Source organism: Rissa tridactyla, chromosome 3, assembly GCF_028500815.1.
Source record: "Rissa tridactyla isolate bRisTri1 chromosome 3, bRisTri1.patW.cur.20221130, whole genome shotgun sequence".
Classification (NCBI taxonomy): Eukaryota; Metazoa; Chordata; class Aves; order Charadriiformes; family Laridae; genus Rissa; species Rissa tridactyla.
In genome coordinates this window covers 97,750,750-97,774,619 of record NC_071468.1, presented here as the reverse complement: position 1 = coordinate 97,774,619, position 23,870 = coordinate 97,750,750, and the positions used below count along the sequence as shown (strand labels likewise).

Genomic DNA, 23,870 nt, shown 5'->3' with positions numbered 1-23,870 from the left:
TTCCTACAGTGCTTGAAATCACAAGAATAGTAGGTATCCAGTGGTTAATGCCAGAGGCTCTCTGCTTAATATTAAAAGCAGGGAAAAAATATGATATGGAGATTGCAAGTAAGTATCACACTGTTTTTAAAAAAAATCCCTTAATATAAGTTTTTGCATGATTCACTAAAATGCCATAAGAAAAAGACTTGCACCTGAAAGACACAATGAATGCCCAATTGTGACTTTTTTTTAAACACATAATTTGTTTTGAACAAAACATGAGCAATGTTTATAGCAAGATAACTATTTTAACTACTGTTAGAACACTGTTAGTGAAAGCAGCTTTCTTAGACAGGCATTTTCCATATTACACACATTTTGTAGTTCTGTTTATATTGACACATAACTGGTAATTCAAAAGCTCCTATTAAGCAATTTAAAAATAACCTAGTTTGATGATTATTTGCAATCTCCATATTATTGTTTCTTTGCTTTTAACAGTGTTGGTTTTAGGCCACCGTATGCTCAGTAAATCCTAACTAATGTTTCATCTGTTTATCAGTAGCAGATAAAGCATGTTCTGTTCTCCTGAGTCTTGCTGGAGTGCTAAGAGAAAGCAGCCCAGAGCTCTGTGTAAACAATGGAAAGCACAGTGAGTACCCAAGAACTGGTAAGGTCATAATGGAAAAAAATAAACTGGCATTTGTGTTGATGACTGGTTTAACTGTACCAGCAGAACAACTAGGTTAGAAACAGTTCTTGAGCCCTTGTAAACAAAGCTTATAGAAGGTACAAGAGTGTTTTGGCCCAGCTTTATGAGTTCAACTGATTTTTTCATTTATTTTTCTTATTTCTTCTAATTCTTAGTCAGCGGGATGCAGATGAAGCAGAGCAGCAATTTAAGCCTGTTGTAGCAAGCACTGTGCAACCTTCTGCAGAGGGATCAGCTGATGAATGCTCCTTCTTTCTGACCTGAATTCCCTTTGCTCTGCCAGTTCTGGGCCTCTTTTGCTGAGAAACTGCCAACTATTCTGAATAGCGAAGAGCCAAGTTCGCAAGAGGAACTCAAAAGAAGTTTCTGAATTTGTGAGTTAAACTTAGTTTGCTCCTGAAGATCAGTTTGATGCAAGTAATCTGAAATCAGACACAACAAGACAGTGCATTCACAGAGGATATACTACCTTCCTGTTTGTAATCTTTTGTTCAATGATTCCTTAGACCACACTTGAGCTTTCTGTCAACGACTTTTCTTTACTCTCAATTTAATTTATAGCCTTCGCCCCAGCCAAGCAGAGCTCACAAACCACCAACGAGCCACCAACCATGGATTAAGGAAACTTCGGAGATTATAATAAAAAATATGACTTCATTAGTCAGCTTAATTTTTTTTTTAATATATCCTTATACAAAAAATTTTTTCTCCCTTAGCTGCTTGTAAGCCCTTGGTACTAATTTGACTAAAAAAATACACAAAGCAAGCATTTTCAAGATGTACTAAAAATGCAGCAAGAGAACTGTCCGAAATAGATACATAGATAAACTGTGATCTACCTGAATGTAGTACTGAATTTACACATTTCTAAAATTCTAACTGTCCTAAAGCGCTTTGCTTTTTCCCTGTTTTTCTTGACTTGTTGTGCGTAGTGGGGTGTTTGTCTAGAAGGGAAGATGGCCCCCACAATGACTAGCCAGTGCTGCTCTGAGCTGTGACCCAAACACCCAGAAGGCCTGTATGAATCATACCAAACTACAACGCAAGAGGCAACACTGATTAAAAACTACTTCAGAAGTCACTTTCCTTCTGTGATATCTGTGATACAGGAACATAATAAGAAGTAGTCTTTATCCTGGCAAGCTTGCAGTATATTCTAACTTACTATGAACATGAACTTTGACCACAAGGCTATATTTGTCCGTATCTGGAAATCAACTGAGGTCTGGGTTTACTTTATTTTAAAAAGTGACTGCAGTTGCTGGAATTTTATTTACTTGTTTTGCAAAATCATTTATGTGAAGAGGTGGCTCTTTCAGTGCGGAAGAGGTTCTTCAACAGTTCAGCTTTACGATAAGAGCTTCTTTTGCCTTTTTACTCCTCCATTTAATACTATTTGCTGTCAAACAACAGATTGCCTCTATAGGCATACTTCATCCTATTTGCGAACAGGATCACAGGAACAATCAGTTGCTCCTCCCTCTCTGCTCTTCACTTATTTCTAGATGCAAGTCCTGTCTCTTCGTCAATTGCTTCTATGGCTAGAGACTGCAACCTGCTGTCACGGTAGCACAGAACACAAAACATCAGAGCTTTCCCTCTTTATTTCTCCCTAACACCAGATTTCTCTCTGCCTGCCTCAGAGATGTGAGGTCTGGAAGTTCACCTGTAACTTCTATCTTTTTCCAAATAATTCTCTGTCTTGTTTTGTGTAGGTGGGTCGTACTGTTGAACTGTGCAGACCTGAACATGAGGCAGCTGGTTTTATATTCCATTTCAGATTGTGCCTAATGGGCAGGCTGAGTCTCTTTGGCCACAAGACTTGCAGCTACCTAAAACCCACACTGACTTTTTAGAGCAGCTGCAGTATGCTCTGCTATGCACCTCTGAAAACTCTCAAAGGTCCCTTAATTACACCATTATAGGAAAATGAAGAAAAGCTGTACACTTACGTAAACTATCCTACCATGTTCCCATTTACAAAAGGCTCCTTTAAGCCCACAAGGAGCTACAAATTCAGATGAAGCTCAAAGTTCAGAGCACCTCAAACTCCAAATGAACTTGGCTGCTTCATCTGAGCTCTACCTTTATCAGTTTCTTCAGCTTCTCACAGGGGCTGAAGGAAGTTTTCTAAATTGCTCAAGGTACCATCAAACATTCTTCAGCCTATCAAAAAATCTCTAGGTGCTGATCCCCAAATGTCCTAAACTTAAAATTCCCAATCTTTTGGTTATTAAATTACAGTTTATGAAAAACATTTATTTTCAGTTTCCTCCTCCCCCATGGAAGTTAACTGAACAACAACTGCTAAAGGCATGCAGGTAAGGGAGGAAATGGTCTGAAACAGTAGCTGTGCCAAGTAAAAATCCTAACCAATTGCACACCGACACTGGGGACAGTCAGTCTGCAGCAGCAAGGCTGTCCTCAGTGTTTCTTGATCCAGTAGTGATTGCTTACAAAAGGAGAGGCACACTCTGGTATTAGAAGCAAAATGGTTTTAATAAATCATGTCTTTAAAAGCAGCCAACAGCAGCTTTCCAAAAGTCTGAGTGGTTTAATCAACTCTGTGCTAGGTAAATTTATCTTGACTGTCACTTCCAGAGTTTTCCTGTGAGGTCCCTATAGCTGCAGAATGGATGAAGTAAAATGGTTCAAAAATGTCTTTTATGTTAGTGGTATTGCAGTCCCCACTCTGGAGAGGGGCTATGGAGATTTATTTCTGATCCTGAGGATGCTGAGAGCTGAAACAGGGGAGGTTTCTGAGCTAGAAGAACAAATGAGATGCTGACTACATAAGAAAACGTTGTAGGAAATCGGTCATAGGGAAGCATAGCTTCCTTGAAAGTCAATACGCTGTGGAGAACAGAGACAAGCTGCTGCTGGGAACTGGAGCTGGGAATGAATTAGCAAATATAGAAGACAAAACTGAATGATAGGGACAAAGAGACAACTGTTTATGTGCTACACATTTGGCAAAATTTTAAGGTAGAGACTTCTTTTTAAACAGTAATAAAACCCAATAAATAGTATGGTAACTAACAGTACATGAACTTTGAAATAGTTTTTATTTTTTTGAAGAATATTTGTCCTGCATTTGTAGAAATTTTACGATCATAATACAGTCTCAACATGAGCAATGTGTAAAACTGCCAACAGGTTTGTGGTTAAAGTGAAGCACCAGAGATTCCTCTTGGTCATCCCTAACATTAACACGTCTATAAAAAAAGCCAGAAGTGTTTCACACATATAGACACTGATGTTGAAACCTCTTACAGTTGTAACTCAGTAAATCATTTGGGTAAATGATTCTTGACAAGACAATGGGATAGAAGGAACAAACGGATTTAAACCAGGTAGCAGGGACTTCAGTGGGCTGATTGACCAAGAAATGTGGCTGTACCACATGAAACGTGCTCTGTAGGTGAACTTGACTAATTATAATAGAAAATGACCCCTCTAGAATTTAGGATACCCACATCCACTTGAAGATCCTCACCCACTGAGCCTTGGGTGTAAAATTAAGAGACACTGTATCTTTGAAGTCGAGGACATTTTATACAAATCAGCTTCAAGAGAAGGAATTATGAGCATCAGGAAAAAGCTGATAAGCAATGAATATGTTAATTATGTTAATTTACAATGTATAAATGAATGACTGTTTCAATGCTGTGTGTGCTAGCTTTGCAGAAATACCCCCTAGCACCTATTTCTGTGCAGAACTGCTAATAAACAGCTAATACCTCGACTCTGTGTGTTATTGGCTTACACACTGGGTAAACAATCCTATGAGTTTTGGGACAACACCACTGTTAAAAACTTGCACAGACATTATGGTTTATGATATGTTAATTTGCAACCTGTTAAGAAGCTATGAAAAGTATAACTATTCCATCCATACTTCCTGAAAAGATGGAGACAGATGAAATGTTAATTCATATGACTTTCTAAGTGAAAATGAGGAAGTTTCTGTGTAAGAAGAAAAAGTAAGGTGATGGCTGGAAGAGCGGCAGCTATATGGCCTTAGTGGAAATGGAGTGCAGTAGTGTATGAAAGTGAATTTTATTGCTATGCTTGCCTTTCATAATATGCCCCCAATTTGATAATTGAGAACTCAAACTTTGCTCTGCGGTGGCACAATGTTTTAATTTGAAAGGCTTTCCAGTGCTTAAAATAAATTGAAGTTTATCTCACAAATATTGAGCACATTATTTCAATGGAACTAAGGATGCAAATGAAGAAGTGTTATGAACAAATCCTTTGCTTCCTCGCTGATCTGGCAGGAGTTGAATTAAGACTTCTACAGAGCTTCAAATATCAGTTTCAAGGTAGGAATTATTATCTGTTAGAGAAATAGCTGAAATATTCCTAACAGGAATTACTTAGGTCCTGTCTAGAGACCTAGATCGTGATGTCATATCAGAAAGAAGCTTTCAGCTCGAAAACTATTACCCAAACCAGCACTGCCAGTGACAATGGTCAGAGATAGCTGGGAGAAGAATCTAAACTACCGCAGAGAAAGGAAGTCCTTTTGGAGTGGTGCTGTAGAACAGGGACAGGTAAGACGAAATGATATCACGGCAGACTTCTATTTTTAACAGAAACAGAAATTATTAAAAATATGTAGCAAAGCCTCTCTCTTTCATCATATTTCTTGGTTATTGTAGTGAAATAATGAAAAAGCCACAGGAATCTCAGCCAAGGAGATCCTAGTTTGTTTCTTTGTAAGACAGAGATTTTAGATCTTTATTTAATAGGCAACTGAAACAATCTAATGCATGTTTTAAAAGGAAATGAAAACAGTATAACCTTTACCTTGAAAACCGTTCTTAAATCTGGATCCCTTTGGTAGCAGTTCTGGAGTATACTCACGATAGCCTCCTAAATAAAACTGACTGAAGACATTGAGTCCAACCAGTCTCCCAGGAGAAGTGACGGTTTTATTCTTCTGATCATCCACCTTCCAATGAAACATTTATATTTGTTACAACAAAGGAATCTACCTTATTTAGGAACTCCTAATGAGAACAGGTCTCCAAACTTAACAGGGAAACACAAAAGTAATTTTTAAACTTTCCATATAGAATGTGAAAAAAAAGAACACTTTCATATAAAAGCTATCCTTCTAAAGGAAATAACGTCTTACCTTCAGCCAGCCTTTTTGGAGATATCTGCCAAGATGGATGACATGAATATCGAGTGTCAGATCAAGCAGTTTACTAATGATTGTTGCTGTGCCAGAACCTAGATTGTAGCTATATACTACTCTGCCATTACGGAGGCCTAACTCCAAGAAATCATCTCCATTCAGACCTGAAAAGACAAAAATAGAATAACTACTTATTCCAGGATTTAGTGAATACTGATGCCTAAAATAATCTCCAAATCCACTGAAAATATATCAGTTCAGGAAAATTTTAGCCACGGAGGTTTTAAGTTTTGTACATATTTTTAATATTCTCTGTTTAACTTGTAATATTATTTCCAGTATTCTTGTGGATTTAAAATAGAAACTGCAGATTTTGAACATATTTGTAGGCTTTTTGAAGGAAGATCTTTTTCACACTAGAGTAGGTTAGTGACATCCACAAAACCTGTTGAGCCTAGCGGACTTAGCAATCGTTGCTACTCCCTCCACCTGCTACATGAATAAATTCTCAACTTTCTCCAAAATCTTAAAAAAAGGAAATTGAAATTCCAATGTGGGACTAGCCCATGACTTAATTCTATTCTAGTATGCTTTCAGCTTTCGTGGTAGGTACTTTAGCAGCCTCAAAACTTGAGGGCACCTGCTGCTTTGAGGTAAGGGGAGCAACAGTGATATGGGCCCGAGGAAGCTCTAGCAGCTTCTCTCAAGCTCAGTCCTTTGACCCAAGGGAGCCTGGAGACGTTATTGCAGCTGCCCCTGATTATGGCGGCTCCAGAGTATTTGTAATGAATTTTCTCTGGTCAGAACAACCACATGCTTTAACTCTCTGAAGTCTCATTAAACTTTCAGGTTTGAACTCATTCATTTGCAAATTTGCAGTAAATAATTTAATTTCTTTCCATTTAGGACTACATGCTATAAGTGTGGTCTGCGCTTTTCACGTGCTATAGTATAAAATCTCCTTTGAAAGATTTTCAGTCTGACGTAAAGCCTATAAGTAAGAATTCAATTCCCAAACCCATTCTTGGTCATCCACGTAAATGGATTTTTACACTGGTATCTTTGAAGAGAATTCAATTCCTCTTCTCATGTAGGCAAAAGTGGAACCACCACTACTAAGAGAAAACACGACCAACTTGTTTCTTTTTACAAACCCCACCCTTTCTTTTGTACATACTCTTAGTAGGGTAAAAGAAATGGGATACAAACAGTGGTAAGAATGTTCTCAGTCTTGGACTGGGATGTCCTGAATTGAAATTCAAAGCCATTAATTTCTTTTTGCAGATCTCCTGTAAATTCAAGCAATTCAGTGATCAATTTCATGCCTGTAAACTGTGCTTTATTTGATATTTTCTTCTGTTTTCATAAGGCTATTTCATTTTGCATTTGTTTTATGGAAGTTCTCTTCCTGTTTGTTCTTGCGGTGTCATATGGTGGCCCTCATTTCAAATGTGTGTTTTGACGCTCCTGCCCCAACTGCATGGGGAATTTGCTTCATTTGCAAAAGATAAAGTGGGCTTTTCCCCACGAGAAGCAATGATACGTGTATCTCATCCTCCCACTGAAGCTCTGCAGGCTCCTGTTTCATGGCCAAAACTGCCATATTCCCTCATGCTTTAAATGAACAGGCTGCACTAGAAATGCGGGGAGGGGGAACAGTACTCTGCTTTTTCAACACCGAAGTTTGATTTTTCTATACAGTAACTACTTTGATGCAACATGAATATAGATATATAAAGAAAAGTTTATTCCAAAGAATTTGAATACACAGCCTCTGTAGAAAATGTGCAGTTACATTCAGCTGAATAGAACACAAACACTGTTCATTTTTATGACAGTGATTTGTTCATGACTGAATGAAACCCCATTGCCTTCAGTTACACTGGCACATTACCAGTGAAGGACTTCCAAACTGAAAATAGCGATTTTTAAAAATTATTACCAAACTTTCTATTTTCAGCAGTGTCCACAATGTACTTAACGTGATTTGGCCTGCAAAACTAGGGGAGGCACATTAAAGACAAAGTGTTGTTTAAAATGCTGTCTGAATTTTTAAAATACTTTCTTGGCAGTGAAGTACATAAAAGAAATGCAACAGTGTCAGCATTCTCCAAAATGGACCTGATGGTGAAGATAATGTTAATTAATAGCCTGCATAAATGAGACAGCTTTTCCTGTTTGGTTGGTTTTGATTCTTTTGTCTTACTCCTTGTCCATACCAAGAATAGAAAGGAAACCAGACTCTTGAGTAGGCTTCAAAGAAATAAGTTCATCTTAAATTCACATTCTTTTTATAGACTTCTGATCCACTTATTTAGGGATTCAAAAACAGTTGATTAGTTTTTCTTACGCTAGTGTAACTGCAAACAGAATCAGATCCCAAATGTTTTAACATTTTACACTTTAAAGGTTGTAAGTTAAGTGACTGAAGTATCTTAGCTATGAAAACCAATGGTGGCTATTTTGTAGAGTATACACTCATAAATTAATTTTGTGGAGGGAAAATTTCCCGCTTTTTCTGCTCTTGTATCTGTTATTAGCACTAGAGTACTTGTTACTGAAGTTTCTCTGGTCAGAACAGCTTTATTTCTCCGAAGTTTCCTTAAATGTTCAGTTTAGAACTACATTCTTTGAAAATACGAAGTAAATAATTTCTTTACATTTAAGACTACATATGCTATCATTATTAGAAATCCTTCAAAAGAAAGGGTTTTTCTGGGGGGAGGAACAAGCACAGTACCTTTTTATTGCAGGAGGGCAGCAAACGAAACTTGGAATTATCTGTTTTAAACTATTTTTTACTGTCTTATATTTAAACCCTGCAGCTGTTGAAAAAGCACACTTTTATACATACCAGTTTTACGTGTCCTGTAACACAGGACTACAGTAAACATCCTTTAAAAATAATTTGCACTGAGAGCAAATGTTTGATATGTATAAATAAACTCATGTTTGAGTTGCAAAACGCACACTCACCAGCACTTTCCTCTTTTTTGATGTGTGCTCTTTGAAACCACCAGTGTTTCAGAGCTTTTAATTTTGAAGATATTTGTATTCATTGTTTTTCTGTTTCCTGAAAAGAATTTCTTTCTAGTCAAGTGAATAATACAGGTTTTCTCTTTTCAGACTTCTTTTTTTTTCTGTCTGATAATGATACATCCGTATTTATACATATACATATTTACCTTCTCTTCTTTTATCAGTGAAGAACTATATTTGCAAGTTTTTGGAAAGGATAGATTTGTTTATTCCAGTTTGAAAGCAACGGTAGTTAGCATGTTTTCAGCCTGAATTGATCTAAAAGTTGAAAAATCTTATTTTGGAAACAGGAGACAAAAGCTGTCACGCTTTTGCAGTACTACTATCTAAATATTCACAGGTGGATTTGGTTTTGCTTTTACATGATTACTCCCACTTATAAAATAAGTACCAAAAAACTATTTACATAAGCTTAATATATGTTAAGGCCCAACTTCACTCCGGACTCCTCTTCCCCCCTAACACCAAGCAGTGCATGGAGGTGGGGGTCCATGGGCAGTACACAGTGGTTTCTCTCTGCTGCTCCTTCCTCCTCACACCTTTCTCTGCTCTGGACTCTCCAGGGGCTGCAGTTACTTCAGGGAACATCCATCTGCTCTGGCATGGGGTTCTCCATGGGCTGCAGTGTTGGTAACCTGCTCCTCTGTGGAGGTGGCATTGATAGAGCAGCTGGTGACACAGTAGCCTTGAACAGCACAAAACACTGGGGTGGAAAGCCCCTCAGGCCTTCCTGGTACCCAGTGAAAAAGAACACATGGTTCCCTCCTTACTGGAATAATGTAGCTAAGTTTGAAATGCTTTGTAAGCGGATACGTTAGACATCTGCTAGGTTTAGTTGGATAAAAGGAAGTCTTGAGACATTGTATCCTTGAGTAGACTAGATAGGGAGAGATGCTAGAATAAGCTAGTTTTGTGAGAACAGGAGTTGCAAACTAAGCCAAAAGACGAACTCAGTATGCGCAAAGATCGAGTTCACTAGCTGACACGGTGAGGAAGACTATCGATGACCACCAGAGCACCCTGGAAGATCATCAATGGACATGGATGCGCATACGTCAAGGACATTTACATATATTAACGAGTTCTAGGTAATAATATGAATATGTTAATCATTTCTGGGAAATGCAATTAATACGTATATTCTGATTGCTTATAACCTTTGTAGTCGTGCAACTCAGCGCGGACACTAGGTGGAGTGATCCCCTGTGCGCCCAGCGCTGCAATAAAGAATGCTTGCTTTCTAACACTCCAAAATTGAGTTTTAGAGAGTCCTTAATCCCAGGCTTACGGTATCAGCATGAAGCTCCTCCGTTGCTTCCTTGTCCTCCTTTTCCTCCTCCTCTTCCTCTGATCTTGTGTTCCCGCTGCTGTTTCTCACTCTTTTTGTTCCCTCCTCCTCCCTCTGTGGCGTTTTCTCCCCTTTCTTAAATATATCTCCCCTGCACCCTGTACACATACAGACAGTGGCAACTTTTGTCCTGTCCTGTGGGAACAGGAGATGTTTTTCAACTATTCCAGCCCAAGCCAGGGGTCAGCCATAGCCCTGAGATTTCAAGAAGAGGATGTGTCCACTGCCATCAGGAGAAATCGAGAGTAACGTTAGTCTGGCTGCTCTGAGAGGTTTGGTTTTAAGTGAGATGCCAGAACAAGGGTGACTTCTGATTTTTAAGCTTTGTGGGGGTAAGATGAAGAAGATGTTCTACATCTCTGCGTTAGACAACATTTGGTAGTACCTCACATGAGGTTAGCGATGGCATCGGCGTCCGTGGTTTAGGCAGAGGTGATGGTGGAGGGGAATCGGGCAGGGTACTGCAAGAGAATGCTAACACGAGAAATGGGATGAAAGGGAGAAAGGGGAAAATGTAAAAGGAATATTGAAAATACTTCTTGACAGCAAGATCACAGGCTGCAAAAAACCTCATGCTGCTCACGGTGAGAGCATTATTGCTTGGTACTCGGTAAAAGTAAATTGTGAGAACAACAGCATCTCCTCTTGGTAAAATAAGCAAAGTTCACTTGGCAAGAAATACTGCTTTCTGGTAATTAAAACAGGGGTTACTCAGTCTCCCCAACCATGTAAACTAAGCAGAAAATAAATAAAACTGCTACATGACGATTTACCAGGTGCCTCGTTGTTTCTTATCCTTGCCGGCAGCTGGTGCTCTGCTGCCCACCCATCATTCAACATGGGGCTGCAGAAATGCGTTACTACCATACGGCAGCGTTCACGAAAGAAATTATATGCAAAATAATAAAAAGCCAGGTTTCTGCCTGGCAACTACATAATAACCCCAGAATGCTAGTATTCTGGTTAATAAAAGTGACACCAGTAAGAATTTTTTTCACTCAGTTCAGCTAAATATGGTTGCAAGACTTAGACTTCACAATGACTTTGATATTACAAGGTTCACCCTGCAGGGAGGCCTTTTTCAGAGAAACTGTAGTGCAATATATCTTTCTTTTTTAAGCAATTTTTTTTATTGCCTTTTGATTATTGTAACTGAGAAAAAAAATCAGGTTATTTTGCACCATTGGTGCTCTACATTTGATATTTGTATTTTTTCCATCCTGAGTAAAGACAGTGGACAAATTTGTATTATTTTTGCTTGGTTACATTTCCTACAGTTTCTGTACTGAGATTTTGAAATTCAGTTCCCAAGGTTGCAGAAATGTGTCTGAATGTGGTGGTTCATTCTTGTCATTGAAAAGAATGGTCTAACGATTAGTTTGTGTTTGTATTACAAAAGAGCTTCGTATTACTGTTATTAAAAATTAATGATGGGGACACTGGCTTCTGAAAGCTGCTTTCGAATGACTAGATGGAAATGTTTTAGGTTATGTCAACTCCATGCAGTATTTCCACATGGCTACCCAAAAAAGGAAAGACAATATTTCCTTCATCCACAACAATAAATAATTAGTAAGTGAAAGGAAAAACTGCCTGGGAGTGAATGGTGACTGTTGTGGGAGTAAAATGTGGCATGAGGGATGTTAGACCTGGATGCAGTTAAAATAGTGTTGAATATAGTTCAGTTAGCAGGATCAGCCAGGCCTAACCATATTTTGCTGAAGTTTGGAAAAAAACTTAGCAAAGTCTGATTCACACACAGACAGAGGCGGAGCAAAGTTTTGAGTTTAAATACACTCACAGTGGTTTAATACTTATTTGTGTTAGGCTAATTTGGGTAATCAATTCGATAAATTAAGTAAATCGATTTGTGGTTGGTTATCCATATGCTGTACCAGGGTCTCATGGCACACTGAAGTACAGTTGATAGCTGAGTTGCACTAGCTAAATTTGACAGGATCTTTGTAAAGGAAAAGTAACAGGCTTAGTTATATCACAGATATGTAAACTGCTAAGCCGTTCTAAGCTAACATGTTTTAGTTTGCATTGCGATAGACTAACAGTTTGACTCTTGGAAGTCTACCACAGAGAGAAAGGGGAAGAAGCCCCAGAGGATACAGGAACTTAAGTAAAGAAGTTTAATAGAAAACAAGACCTAAGAAAATATCAAATGTATTAACATAGCAAATGGAGGATACTCTGTGTCCTATTGATGTGATGTATTGCAATTGTTTTGTGCAATATATATGTAACTGCATAATGCTTCCCAAAAAACTGATTTTTAATGATGTAGTTTGGGACTCAGTATCTTAAAACTTCTAATAATAATTTCTTCACCCTTTCATCTTCCTGATGTATTACTTTTCTGAAACTGTTCAGCATAAGCGTAGGGTTCCCACAAGTCATGGACCATATCTGCCAAACTCAAGTGATGTTTTGGATGTGATAAAACATCTACTGTGGCAACAGAAACTTATATTTACGTACCTAAATCGCTCTCCTACTGGGATGGGTTTAGACCTAAAGACACATCACCAAACCTCCCTCCTAGGCTTCAACAATCCCATAGCACAGCTCCAAACCCAACAGTTAGCTCATGCTCCAATTGCAGAAACAATTAAGGTAAAAATAATAAGTTTCCTATGATCTACTAACTACGAAGTAGCTTCTACCCTGACTGCTTTAAGTCTGCATTAATGTTTCATTAAATTTTTCTTGACTTTTCTCAATATTATGGGTCTTGTGTAGACAGTAATGTTAAGATGGACAGAACACAAGTAGTATTACTATTTTACCCCATTTCAATGCTGAGGCCACAGCGGGGTGCTGTGAAAAGATACTTAAAGTATTGCTGAATCTATATAACCTGCTTCTCAGCTGTGTTAATCAGTCCAAGTTGAATACTTGTCTATACAGACAGTAGCACAACTTATTCATAGCCGACTTGGGTTAACTTCCATTGAGTGATCTCAGGCATTAGGGTCTCTTATTTTACATGAGTAACAAAGAGTTCAATTCTGGTTGTGACAGGGTTGGATTTCAGTGTTGAGAGTCCTGTGGGCCATGGAAGTGCTGCCATTGCGACAACAGCAGCAATTCATGGCTGCTCCTGAAGCAGGTTGTTTGAGGACACAGGAAGAAGAAATGGCAGGGTGGCTGTGGCATGTTGGATGGATGGATTGATTTTCTAATGAAAAGAAGATTTCAGGCAGCATCTCCCAAAACTGGGCACCAACTAAATGTAATCAATAATGAAATTTATGTTTATGACCTAAAAGAGAACCTTAATCTTCTGGCTTCCATTTATTTTGTTCAGAAATACGCTAACTCAAGTGTCAGATTACCTGTTGACTTTAACTACTGGAAGCAGTTATACTTCTCCTTAACGAAAAGAAACGTTTATACAACCTGATTGTTTACTGTGTGTTTATAAAACAAGAAAGTATTGAAGAGATTAATTTCCTCCTAATGAAATTATATCCTAAAAAAATCAAGAAAAAGCCATATGTATTTTTATCCCGTTTGTTTAATGAATATTTGAAAGCCTGTAAGGATAGGTAATAAAAATAAAGCTTACCTTGGCCCTTCTGTCCAGTGAAAAAAATCAGGTTATCTTGTAAAGCTGAGTGGTGGTTTGCCAACTGAAATTTCAAGCGGAATTCATAGTAGAAGGTGATATTTGGAATTGTAGAATAAGCTAGGAATGAAGTATAGCCAAAGACATCTGTGCCACTGAAACTCGGTTGACTAATATTAACAGCTGTATGAAAAAAAAATAATTCAGTGTTAGGGCAAATTCTTTAACATATGTATTTGCAAGTTCTATTTTAGAACTTAATTTTATTTTATTTTAGAGCCCTTTTTAGAACTTAATGACTAATACTAATAAATTAATATGTTGTAATATTTTATACACATGCAGATATAGTTTGGCTTTCCTCTGAGTGTAATCTCTTTATTTTTCAACTTTTGAAAATAGGTTTATTTTAGAAATGAATTATTGGCAACTACTGCCATCTCCTGGATTCTAGATAACATAGTTACAAATAGAAGTACACTGGAATAAGTACACTCAAAACTCAGACAGACAGAAGAAAACATACAAAGAAATTATCCTGTTAAAAGAAATGCTATCTCTGACATGCACCTGAGCGAAAGTGAGTACAAGGATGTGCTGAAGAGGTTAAGGAATAATAAGTCTTCACAGACAGAGAATTAATAAAAAGAAACATCATAAAGGGAAGAATTTGCAGCACAGTGAATAGGACCTACATGGATTATATTGTTCACATCATTTACTCCATCATTTGAACTGTCTGAATATTTAGGAGTTGAGTGTCTAAAAATGTATAATTTACTGTACTGATGAATTATTTAACCTTTTTTTACTGTCATTTAGGTTCAGTTTAATGAAAATTTCCTTTATGTTGGGCACTGACCAAGCAAAGCATGTAGCTTTTTCTAAAATACCTTTGCCAACAATAAGCTCCTGCTTCCTCCAAAGCTGTGAAGGCTACAAGTTCATTCAAACACCTACTGGTTTTGTGACACAGAAGTTTATAATTTATGCTGAAAAAAACTGTGTGATTAAAAAAGCAAATAAAAAGCAAATAAAATCAAGTCTGTACGTATATCTGTACCAGTAAACAATCAACAGAGCACTGGTACTAAGCACCCACACGGTCCCAAAGACTGCTTGCTGGAGCCGAGTAGTCAGGCTGCAGTAGTCAATACTCGTAGTCGATGCACAGAGATAACACAGTGCTCATATTGATAATGTGGTTGAGTAAAAAACAGGAGAGAGATGACGAATAGCTGAGTAAAGCTTAATCCTGAAAGACTGGGTATGGGGCTAGATTTAAAAGATTCAAGCAGTTATCTCCAACCAACTTGAGCACCAAATGTGACTGGATCCAGCTTTACTAAGGCAGTAGGAGGGATTGGGGGAGGAAGGAATTTGTAGCCGCACCATGTACAAACCAGAGTGGGAAGTGCCAGTAAAGAATTATAATCTTCCCCAAGTAAATCTATGTTAGCCTAAGTACATTTAAGCATCTGGCCCTAAATACTTACAGCATGGGAGAAACAGTCACACATAATTGTGGAAATGATATCGCCATCTCTAGTCTGTGGAATCTGTTTCTAAATTTGCAGCCTGGGAAACCTGCCATACTGGCGCTGAAGTGGCAGACGTTGCCTTAGTATCTGCATCTGACAAAAGGTGCAGGTGTCGGCTCCGACAAACCTTTTCTAGCACAGATTCGGAATCTGCGGCAATGCAGAGTGCACCGTCCCATTTATTAAACACTACTTCACACATGTGGCACATTATGCCTTGTTCTGTGATCTTAAATGGGAGCCAGGAAATTTCCATACAAAACAGTGATTTTGTCCTAATTAGAAGAAAAACTGGCAATGAGTTTGTTCTCAACCTAGTCTGACTGAACGTAACCGCAAGTCCCAGACATTTGTGAGTCATGTGCTGCACTGGAGGAAAAACACAACTCTCCCATATTTAAATTTGTTGTTGTCTGCAGTCCACTAGTATTCCCTCAAATTACCTGGACATGTGTGAGGGAGGCTCATGTTCTGCATTTTTTGCTTCTGAGGAAGCTATGACAGACAGGCAGCTCCTTTAATGAGAAGTATCCTTCCTTCCTTCCTTTTTTTAAAACTTGTTTCGTCCTTTCTATTTATTTAATAAAACACAAAATATTTAGGAGCCAAGACTATTTTAAAATAAAGGAGGCTTTTGTGTTTTTTGTCTTTTCTTGCTTTCCTTTGTAATGGGAAAGGCAAATTCTATCATGTACCACTATGGAGCCAGGTAATTTGGTTTGCTGACAGAGATCACTGAAGAGTCCATTCTTGACAAGTTATTCCCAGCAGGGTAAAACACTTAATTACCAGGATGAAGTATGCCATTGTCTCAGCAGTCTCCTTGGAGCATTCTAACTGGGGAGTTATTTTTTTGCCTTTCTACTTGCTCCTTTCAGCATTCCCTATAAAGATAGTTGAACATCAACAAAGGAATGTCCTGCAAAGTGTTCTATAGCAGCTGGACCTGGACAGCAGAAGGATGCTATTCCCACTGACCAGGTACTGCACAACATACATAAAATTGTTATATATATATATATACACACACACATATATATACATATTCTTAGATTATTACTATATACTAGTTTCAATTTCACTGCAGTTTTGACACATCTTAGAACAAAAGGCTCAAACATCTCAATTCATACTTACAACTAAAACCATATCTCATTTAATCAAGAATAGTTTGGCCCATGAGCTGGGAGGCAGCAAATTCGGGGCTACTGAGACAAGAATCAGCTTTTCTGTGTGCGTTTCCTCATGTAACAAAGTGATAGGTAGATTTACCAGGTAGAGGTTTTGTTGGAGTCACGACAAAAACGTGTTGATAATGGAACTGCTCCTATTTAAGGTTATTTAAAAAAATAGTTTATCTTTAAATAACTTTACCTATAATTAGGGGCTTGCGGATAGTCTTTTAGGAAGACAGAGGTGGGAACTGGCCTTAGTAAAATAAACATGTGATCCAAAATTTAGTTTGGTAATTTTGCTGTCATAGGAAGTTGCTATTATTTGACTCCAGAGACTAGTATCACCATTTATACATGGCCTGTGGTACTACATATGGCCTGGGCTCCTCACAATACTGAAAAGGTTGGCTATTCTGTCTTAAATTGTGGTTTCACCTATTGTTTCCTCCTGCTTTTAGGATAAAGTCTAAGAAAATAGGCTTGAGAGAAAAATTACCAGGCCAAATTGACGATGAAGTTTTATAGCAATAAATTAACAGAAAATGCTACAGAAAGACAAGGACTTCTATTAAAAATGTTAAAACCAGTAAATATAGACGTCAATACTCAGTGTCTGCAGACAGGTGGTGTATGCTGCATTTGGTCAACTGTCAGATGTCAAAATCTTGACACTCAAGCAGGCTTAAAATGCTTCTTAGAGACACCTCAGTGATAGTCCAAGTTCAAAACACCTTAGACAGAAGTGGCATGTTTTGAAGAATATTGTGCTGATACACCTTCCTGAAGAAGGTGTATCAGCAAATGTCAACGTGACATGTTAGTTAAGGGTTCCTGAAGGCAGGATAGGTATTTCTAAGCGCACGCTGAATGAATGCCCTACATCTATGATCTTTAACGTGCAAGCACACTGAACGCACATTTGTATGAAGGCAAGAAGATGGGAGCTCTATCTTCCACCCAAAACATGACAAATATTCTGGTTTGGAACTTTTCGTACACTGCAATTTTTCCTATAGTTTACCAGAACCAGGTACAAGAATTGCACTTTACTTTTAAGATCTCCATATGGGGAAAGCTTACATATAATCAATCATACATTCTGCAGTCTCACAAAAAAAATCTGATATGTAATATTTTTTTTGTTATATTGTAATACAAAAACATTTTCTTTCACATTGGTGTTTAATAATTGTTAGACTTTTTTTTTCATTTCACAGTATTGCTTACCGATTTTTCCCTATATTTATATACTATAGGAAAGAGACATATCTAGGCTGTAAGCCTCCTGCTCATTAAAAGCAATCTGCATGTGTACACAATGTTCTTTGTCTCTGGTCCTCATTGCCACAAAAGCTAAATGACTTAGAAATTCTGACCTCATTCTCCGTGAAATCAAGGAAAGACTTTTTTTCTGGTTTTAAAGAATGGGAACCATAGGGCACTCAGAAAGTAAATTATTTGCACAAAGTTGTGCACAAAGTCTGGAATGTATTGAAGAATTGAGTAGAGATTTCTGAACTACAGATTAGATCACAGTCACTAAACATTCTTTGCAAATTGACCTTTTGATTTCTTATCCCCGGGTACCTGAGCACGTCCCCTTTCAAAACATCTGATGAGAAGCAATTTTCATGAACGATGTCCATCTTTGACTACTTGAGCATCTCCTCTCAGCTCTTTATGGTCTTTTTATCCAGTTTTAACTGTGCATTTTGCTGGGGCCGTGAAGTGCATTCAATAACATATACAGCATTATAAGGGTTTAAGACATCGCTGCCGTGCAATATGTTCCAGATGCGGTAACAGACAATACCAGCCAACAGTTTCTGGGATAAAGAATTTATCTCAGAATAACAGCACAGTAACAAATACAAATCAGTAGTACAATTACCCAAGTCAAAACAATATTAAATCACTAATAGTGGTCTAAACTTAATATTTGGGCACACATTTACCTGACAGTGGTTACCAGGCGGCTGGCAAGAAGCAGGGCATGTCTCCTTCTCCAGATGAGCACCTCAGCCCCACCTTAGGGCTTAGGGAATTTCAGATTCCCTGACTGGACCGTCCTTTTTCATTGTTGACTTGCAGAAGCACTGCCTGCACTTGTAACAAGCTGTCATACCCCGTCCCTGCTCCCCGCTGTGCTGGTCCTCCCTGTGGGTGCACAGTGCTTGGATGCTACCTGGAATGGTGAGTGACCACCATATGGAGCTATACCTATATAAGGCATGTGGTCACCAAATGGAGAAATACTGTATAAGGCAAGAGAAGCCCCACAGGCACATTTTATGAAAACATGCATTGTTTTGGTTTACTTCTTCACAGTTTTCTCCACAGTGTTGAAGCAGTTTCTCACACCTAGTAAAAGACAGATGTGGTATCTAATTAACTACCCTATCCTTAGCAGGCAGGCACAGTAAGTGTTTGCAAATAGCCCTCCATATGCTGGTCTCTAAAGAGTACAATGTATTTAGAAATGCTAATTAATCCTGAGTGAAAAACTTCTATTTCTGGCTAATACAATATATCTAGCTTGACAGCTATTCCATATTTTATCTTTTCTGGACAGAACCTTATAGATTTTATACCGCATTTTTAATCATGTTTCTTCTCTACACTATTATTTATCAAGCGATCTTTATCCAATCACATCAAAAAGTTAAAGGTTATCAGTAAATGTGCGTCAGTGTAAAATATTGAGTCTTTGAAACATCTTTCACGCAATGACCTTCATTAGTTTGATTTTAATACAAACTTGTTTGCCATACTCTTACATATTTTTAACTTAAAAAGAATTAATAAACCTGTATGAAAAATACAGTGATTGGTAAAATTGTGTCAAACAAGATAACTCCACCTTTTCCTTTTATTCTCTTTCTTTTCATTACGAAGCTATGGAGCCAAGACTGTGCAGAAAATTATATAATCTTATAGCCCTCTTTTCCTTGAAATACAGTCCTTCAAAACACTAGGTAGAAAATGTTTGGGGCTGGTTGAAATAGCAGAGGGCACAGCTAACCACACTGGGTTACTTCCCTTTTCCTGGCTAGGCACCACCCAAGCTGATTTCCACTCTTGCTCTTGCAGTGTACAGTCTGAAGTGGCAAAGAACAGAGATGCGTCCCCATGACTCTGATTATGAGCCATGCAAAAACACACTCCAAATTAACACCGTGCCTGAAACACACGCCACTCTGACAGAATACTGAAGCCTTTTATCAACTTTTTGTCCTTGATCTTGTCCTGTGTATCTCTGTCAGTCCTACGCCATTCATCATTGTCCTCTTCTGCATTCCCAGTAGTGAACAAGTAATAAGGTATGGTATGTCCCATTGCCTCACAAACAAATAATGACAAATTATCCCATTATATAAATATATTAATATGGTTGGCTACCTACTTCCCTAAGATTGTATATCTTATCCGAGGTAAGCATAAAAGTGGGAGGTAAAAAAAAATCCACTATAGTTACAAAAAAATCTTAACAAAGAGGAGAGAATATAGTGACAAAGAAGAAAAAGAATAATGGTTTCATTATCTTTGAATTTTCTGTTATGAGTTAAAATTAATGTTCCTTTCAGCATTCACTGCCAATACATCATGAACCACAGCTTTACAATACATTGCAAAAAACAAGACAGATGAAAGGGATAGAAAGAGATGAAGACTTCAGGCTACAGAATTACAATCAGATAATCCACTTTTTTTATATTATCACTGACTAACTGTGAACAGTTGTTAGGTCAGTGTCTGGCTCCAGGATCAGCAGCCGTATACACTGTGGGATGAGTATTATTCAGTTCTCCTAAATACCAGCTCACATATTTGCAAAGACAAGATGCAAAAAGGAATGGAAATTACTACTAAGCATTGTATTTTCCAGTCTTCCAAGCTGTAAAAAAGTCTTCAGAAAAATGCCCTTTGTCGTCACAAAATTCTGCAGCCACTGTTTCTCTTACTGGTTTGCAATACAGCTCTTAATAAACCAAAACTTGCTCTTAAGCACAGAAATATTGATGAACAGAGTGCAAAATGTTTTCTTAGCTGAGTTTAGAAAAATTATTTTCAAAGGAGCTCATGTTTCTAATGAAGCAGCAAGAAGACTGGATGTTTGAGCTACAACATGTACTCCTGAGGGAGCAGCTCACTTAACAAAGCTATATGAAGCAATTTATAAGTGCATTTTTATAAATTCCTATATATTTATCATCACCAATTTTAAATACTGATTTGCTTGCAGACCTCTGGCACAAGGTTCTGGTAGGAACCTCGCTCTGTGCATTGCAGTACATGAGAAGGTATTGGATCAGGGACTGCTGGCTGATAGGTGGAGGAAGAACTTGCTGCTGCAATTTCCCTGTCCTTTGTGCCTGTAAAGACGCAGAGAGATGGAGAGGACAGGGACCTACCCAGGGACCAACCATGGAAATGAGGTGGAAGGCCTGCTGTACAGACATGTAAGACATGTAGCGTAATTTGGGAAGGAGAGGCAAGTTGAGGGAGCTAAGCTGACATTTAGAACAGAACAGAACAGACTATTTCAGTTTGAAGGGACCTACAGTGATCATCTAGTCCAACTGTCTGACCAGTTCAGGGCTGCCCAAAAGCTAAAGCATGTTGTTAAGGGCATTGTCCAAATGTCTCTTAGACACTGAGAGGCCTGGGGCGTCAATGACCTCTCTAGGAAGCCTGGTCCAGTGTTTGACCACCCTCTTGGTAAAGAAATGCTTCCTAATGTCCAGCCTAAACCTCCCCTGGTGCAGCTTTCAACCATTCCCACATGTCCTGTCACTGGATACTAGGGAGAAGAGATTGGCACCTCCCTCACCACTTCCCCTCCTCAGGAAGCTGTAGAGAGCAATGAGGTCACTCCTCAGCCTCCTTTTCTCCAAACCAGACAAACCAAAACTCCCTAGGTGCTCCTCGTAGAACATTCCTTCCAGTCCTTTCACCAGCTTTGTTGCCCTCCTCTGGATGCATTCAAGGACCTTCACATCCTTCTTTGGGGGGCCCAGAACTGCACACAGTACTCAAGGTGAGGCTGCACCAGCGCTGAATACAGTGGGATAATCCCCTCTCTTGAATGGCTGGTGGTACTGTGTTTGATGCACTTGTGCCTGGCATTACTCTGTCCTAGGGTGCAGAATCCGGCATTTTGACTTGTTAAATTTCATCCCATTAATCATAGCCCAATGCTCCAATCTATCTAGACCCCTCTGCAAGGCCTCCTGTCCCTCAAAAGAGTCAACACCACCTCCTATTTTGGTATCATCAGAAAACTTGCTAATGGTGCATTCAACTCCTGCATCCGAATTGTTGACAAATATATTGAAAAGGACTGGCCCAAGAATTGAACCCTGAGAAAAACCACTGGTGACCAGCTGCCAGCCAGATGTAGCCCCATTCACTACAACCCTTTAAACTCTGCCCTTCAGTCAGTTCTTCACCCAGCTCACCATGCACTCATTCATCTCACAGTTGGACAACTTGTCCAGAAGGATGCTGTGAAGCACAGTATCAAAAGCCTTACTAAAATCCAGAAAAGCTACATCCACTGCCTTCCCCTTATCCTAGAAGGAGATCAAAGTAGTTAAACAGGACTTTCCCTTTGCTAATCCATAATGACTGTGCCTGGTGATTGCATTATTCTTTAAATGCCTTTCAGTAGCACACAGAATAATCTTCTCCATAATTCTTACAGGAACTGAGGTTAGACTAACAGGTCTGTAGTTCCCTGGGTCTTCCCTCACACGTTTTTTTGTACATTTGAGTGACACTGGCTAGTTTCCAGTCGTCAGGGACCTCCCCAGACTCCTAAGATCTTTGGTAGATGATAGAGACAGGTCCTGCCATAACATCCACTAGCTCCTTCAGAACTCTGGCAACTCAGGGGGTTGGACTCGATGATCTCCAGAGGTCCCTTCCAACCCTATGGTTCTATGATGAATCCCATCGGGCCCCATGGACTTGTGAACATTCAGCTGATACAACTGGTCCCTTAAAATTTCAGTGACCACAAATGTAAAGTCACTGTTACCACACTTGTGGTCCTTCGACTCAGCGGACCAACTAGCCCAACATCTGAATGAAGCAAAAAAGCATTGAATGCCTCTGCTTTTTCTTCATCCCTGTTAAGTGAGACAACCATCTTCAACAAGTATCAGTCCAATCTTTTCTTTAGACCTCCTCTTGCTATTAGCATATTTAAAAAAGACCACCTTGTTATCTGAAACAACACTGGCCAGTTTCAACTCTAATTGAGCTTTGGCCTTTTGTGTCTTTCCCTGCATAAAGGAACCACAGCTCTGTATTCTTCCTGCAAAGCCTGAGCTCGCTTCCAGATATTACACAGTTTCTTTTTCCTCTTGAGCTCCACAAGGAGCTCCCCGTTCAGCCAAGCTGGTTTTCTGCCCTGCTTGCTTGACTTACGACATGGTGGAATGGCCTGCTCCTCTGTTTTGCTAACTAGTATTACATTAAAAGCTGTTTTCTTTAATAGGAAACCTGCTTTCCTCACCAGAAACTCTGGGAAGTGTACGGATGAAAAGATAAGGGATGCTGGAGCTGCAGGGCAGTGCACTGCCAGGTGAGAGTTCAAGGTGGTAGTAGAAGACTCTTGACATCTGGAAGACTATTGTATGAGAAGTTCATGATCTGCATAATGGGTAATTCAGGTGTATGCCTTCCCCTCCCCACTCCCAGTAAATACTTAGGTATTTCTTTTACTTTTTTTTTTGTGGTATCTGTAGTCATGGAGCCCATGGGCCCTATTAGCTTAGCTTATTTCTGTAATCACAGGGACTAGTAACTTGTACTTCTGATTGGAAGCTGATATTTGAAATAATAAAAGTGATTTCACTTCTCAAGGATGAAAATATGAATTTGAAACACTGGTAATAGAGCAGTGACACTAATAGTGTCTAAGTGGGCCTCTGTGTATTTTGTACAATTTTTATGACATTCCTCACACTGGAGAGGAGGGGGAAATTAAGGCCCAGATAAAAACAAACGACCCAGAAAATAAATTCTCTTGAACAGGAAGAAGAGCGACCCAGATCAGCACTCCCAAGTCTCTTATGACTGACCAGAAATCTTGCGATTAATTTTTTTTTTAGCTGAGGAAATTCCCTTTGGGCGTCTGCTGTCACCAAACTGCAAAGTTCAGTCTGCAGACCCAAACAGCTCTGAAGGTGACATTGTGTGCCAAACATAGCTGCTCAGAAGCAATTCGCTTGCAGGCTGATTTTCACTCTACAGAGCTCAGAGCAAGTGACTATTCCCACTTCAGCACTTTGAAATGAATTTTATACATGGGGGGAATACACCCTACAGAAAATCTGCTGGAAT

The 23,870-nt window shown here is 38.8% G+C and overlaps 1 protein-coding gene across 1 annotated transcript in view; it reads right to left on the bottom strand.

Moving 5' to 3' along the window:
- EYS (eyes shut homolog) overlaps positions 1-23,870 on the bottom strand; it is an 874,211-nt gene that overhangs the window by 39,045 nt on the left and 811,296 nt on the right. The window contains exons 43-45 of the mRNA XM_054197017.1: positions 13,805-13,987; positions 5,838-6,004; positions 5,507-5,651 (exon numbers count right to left, since the gene is read on the bottom strand). Of these exons, the coding sequence (XP_054052992.1) occupies positions 5,507-5,651; positions 5,838-6,004; positions 13,805-13,987 (495 nt within the window). The remainder of the gene's footprint in view (positions 1-5,506; positions 5,652-5,837; positions 6,005-13,804; positions 13,988-23,870) is intronic.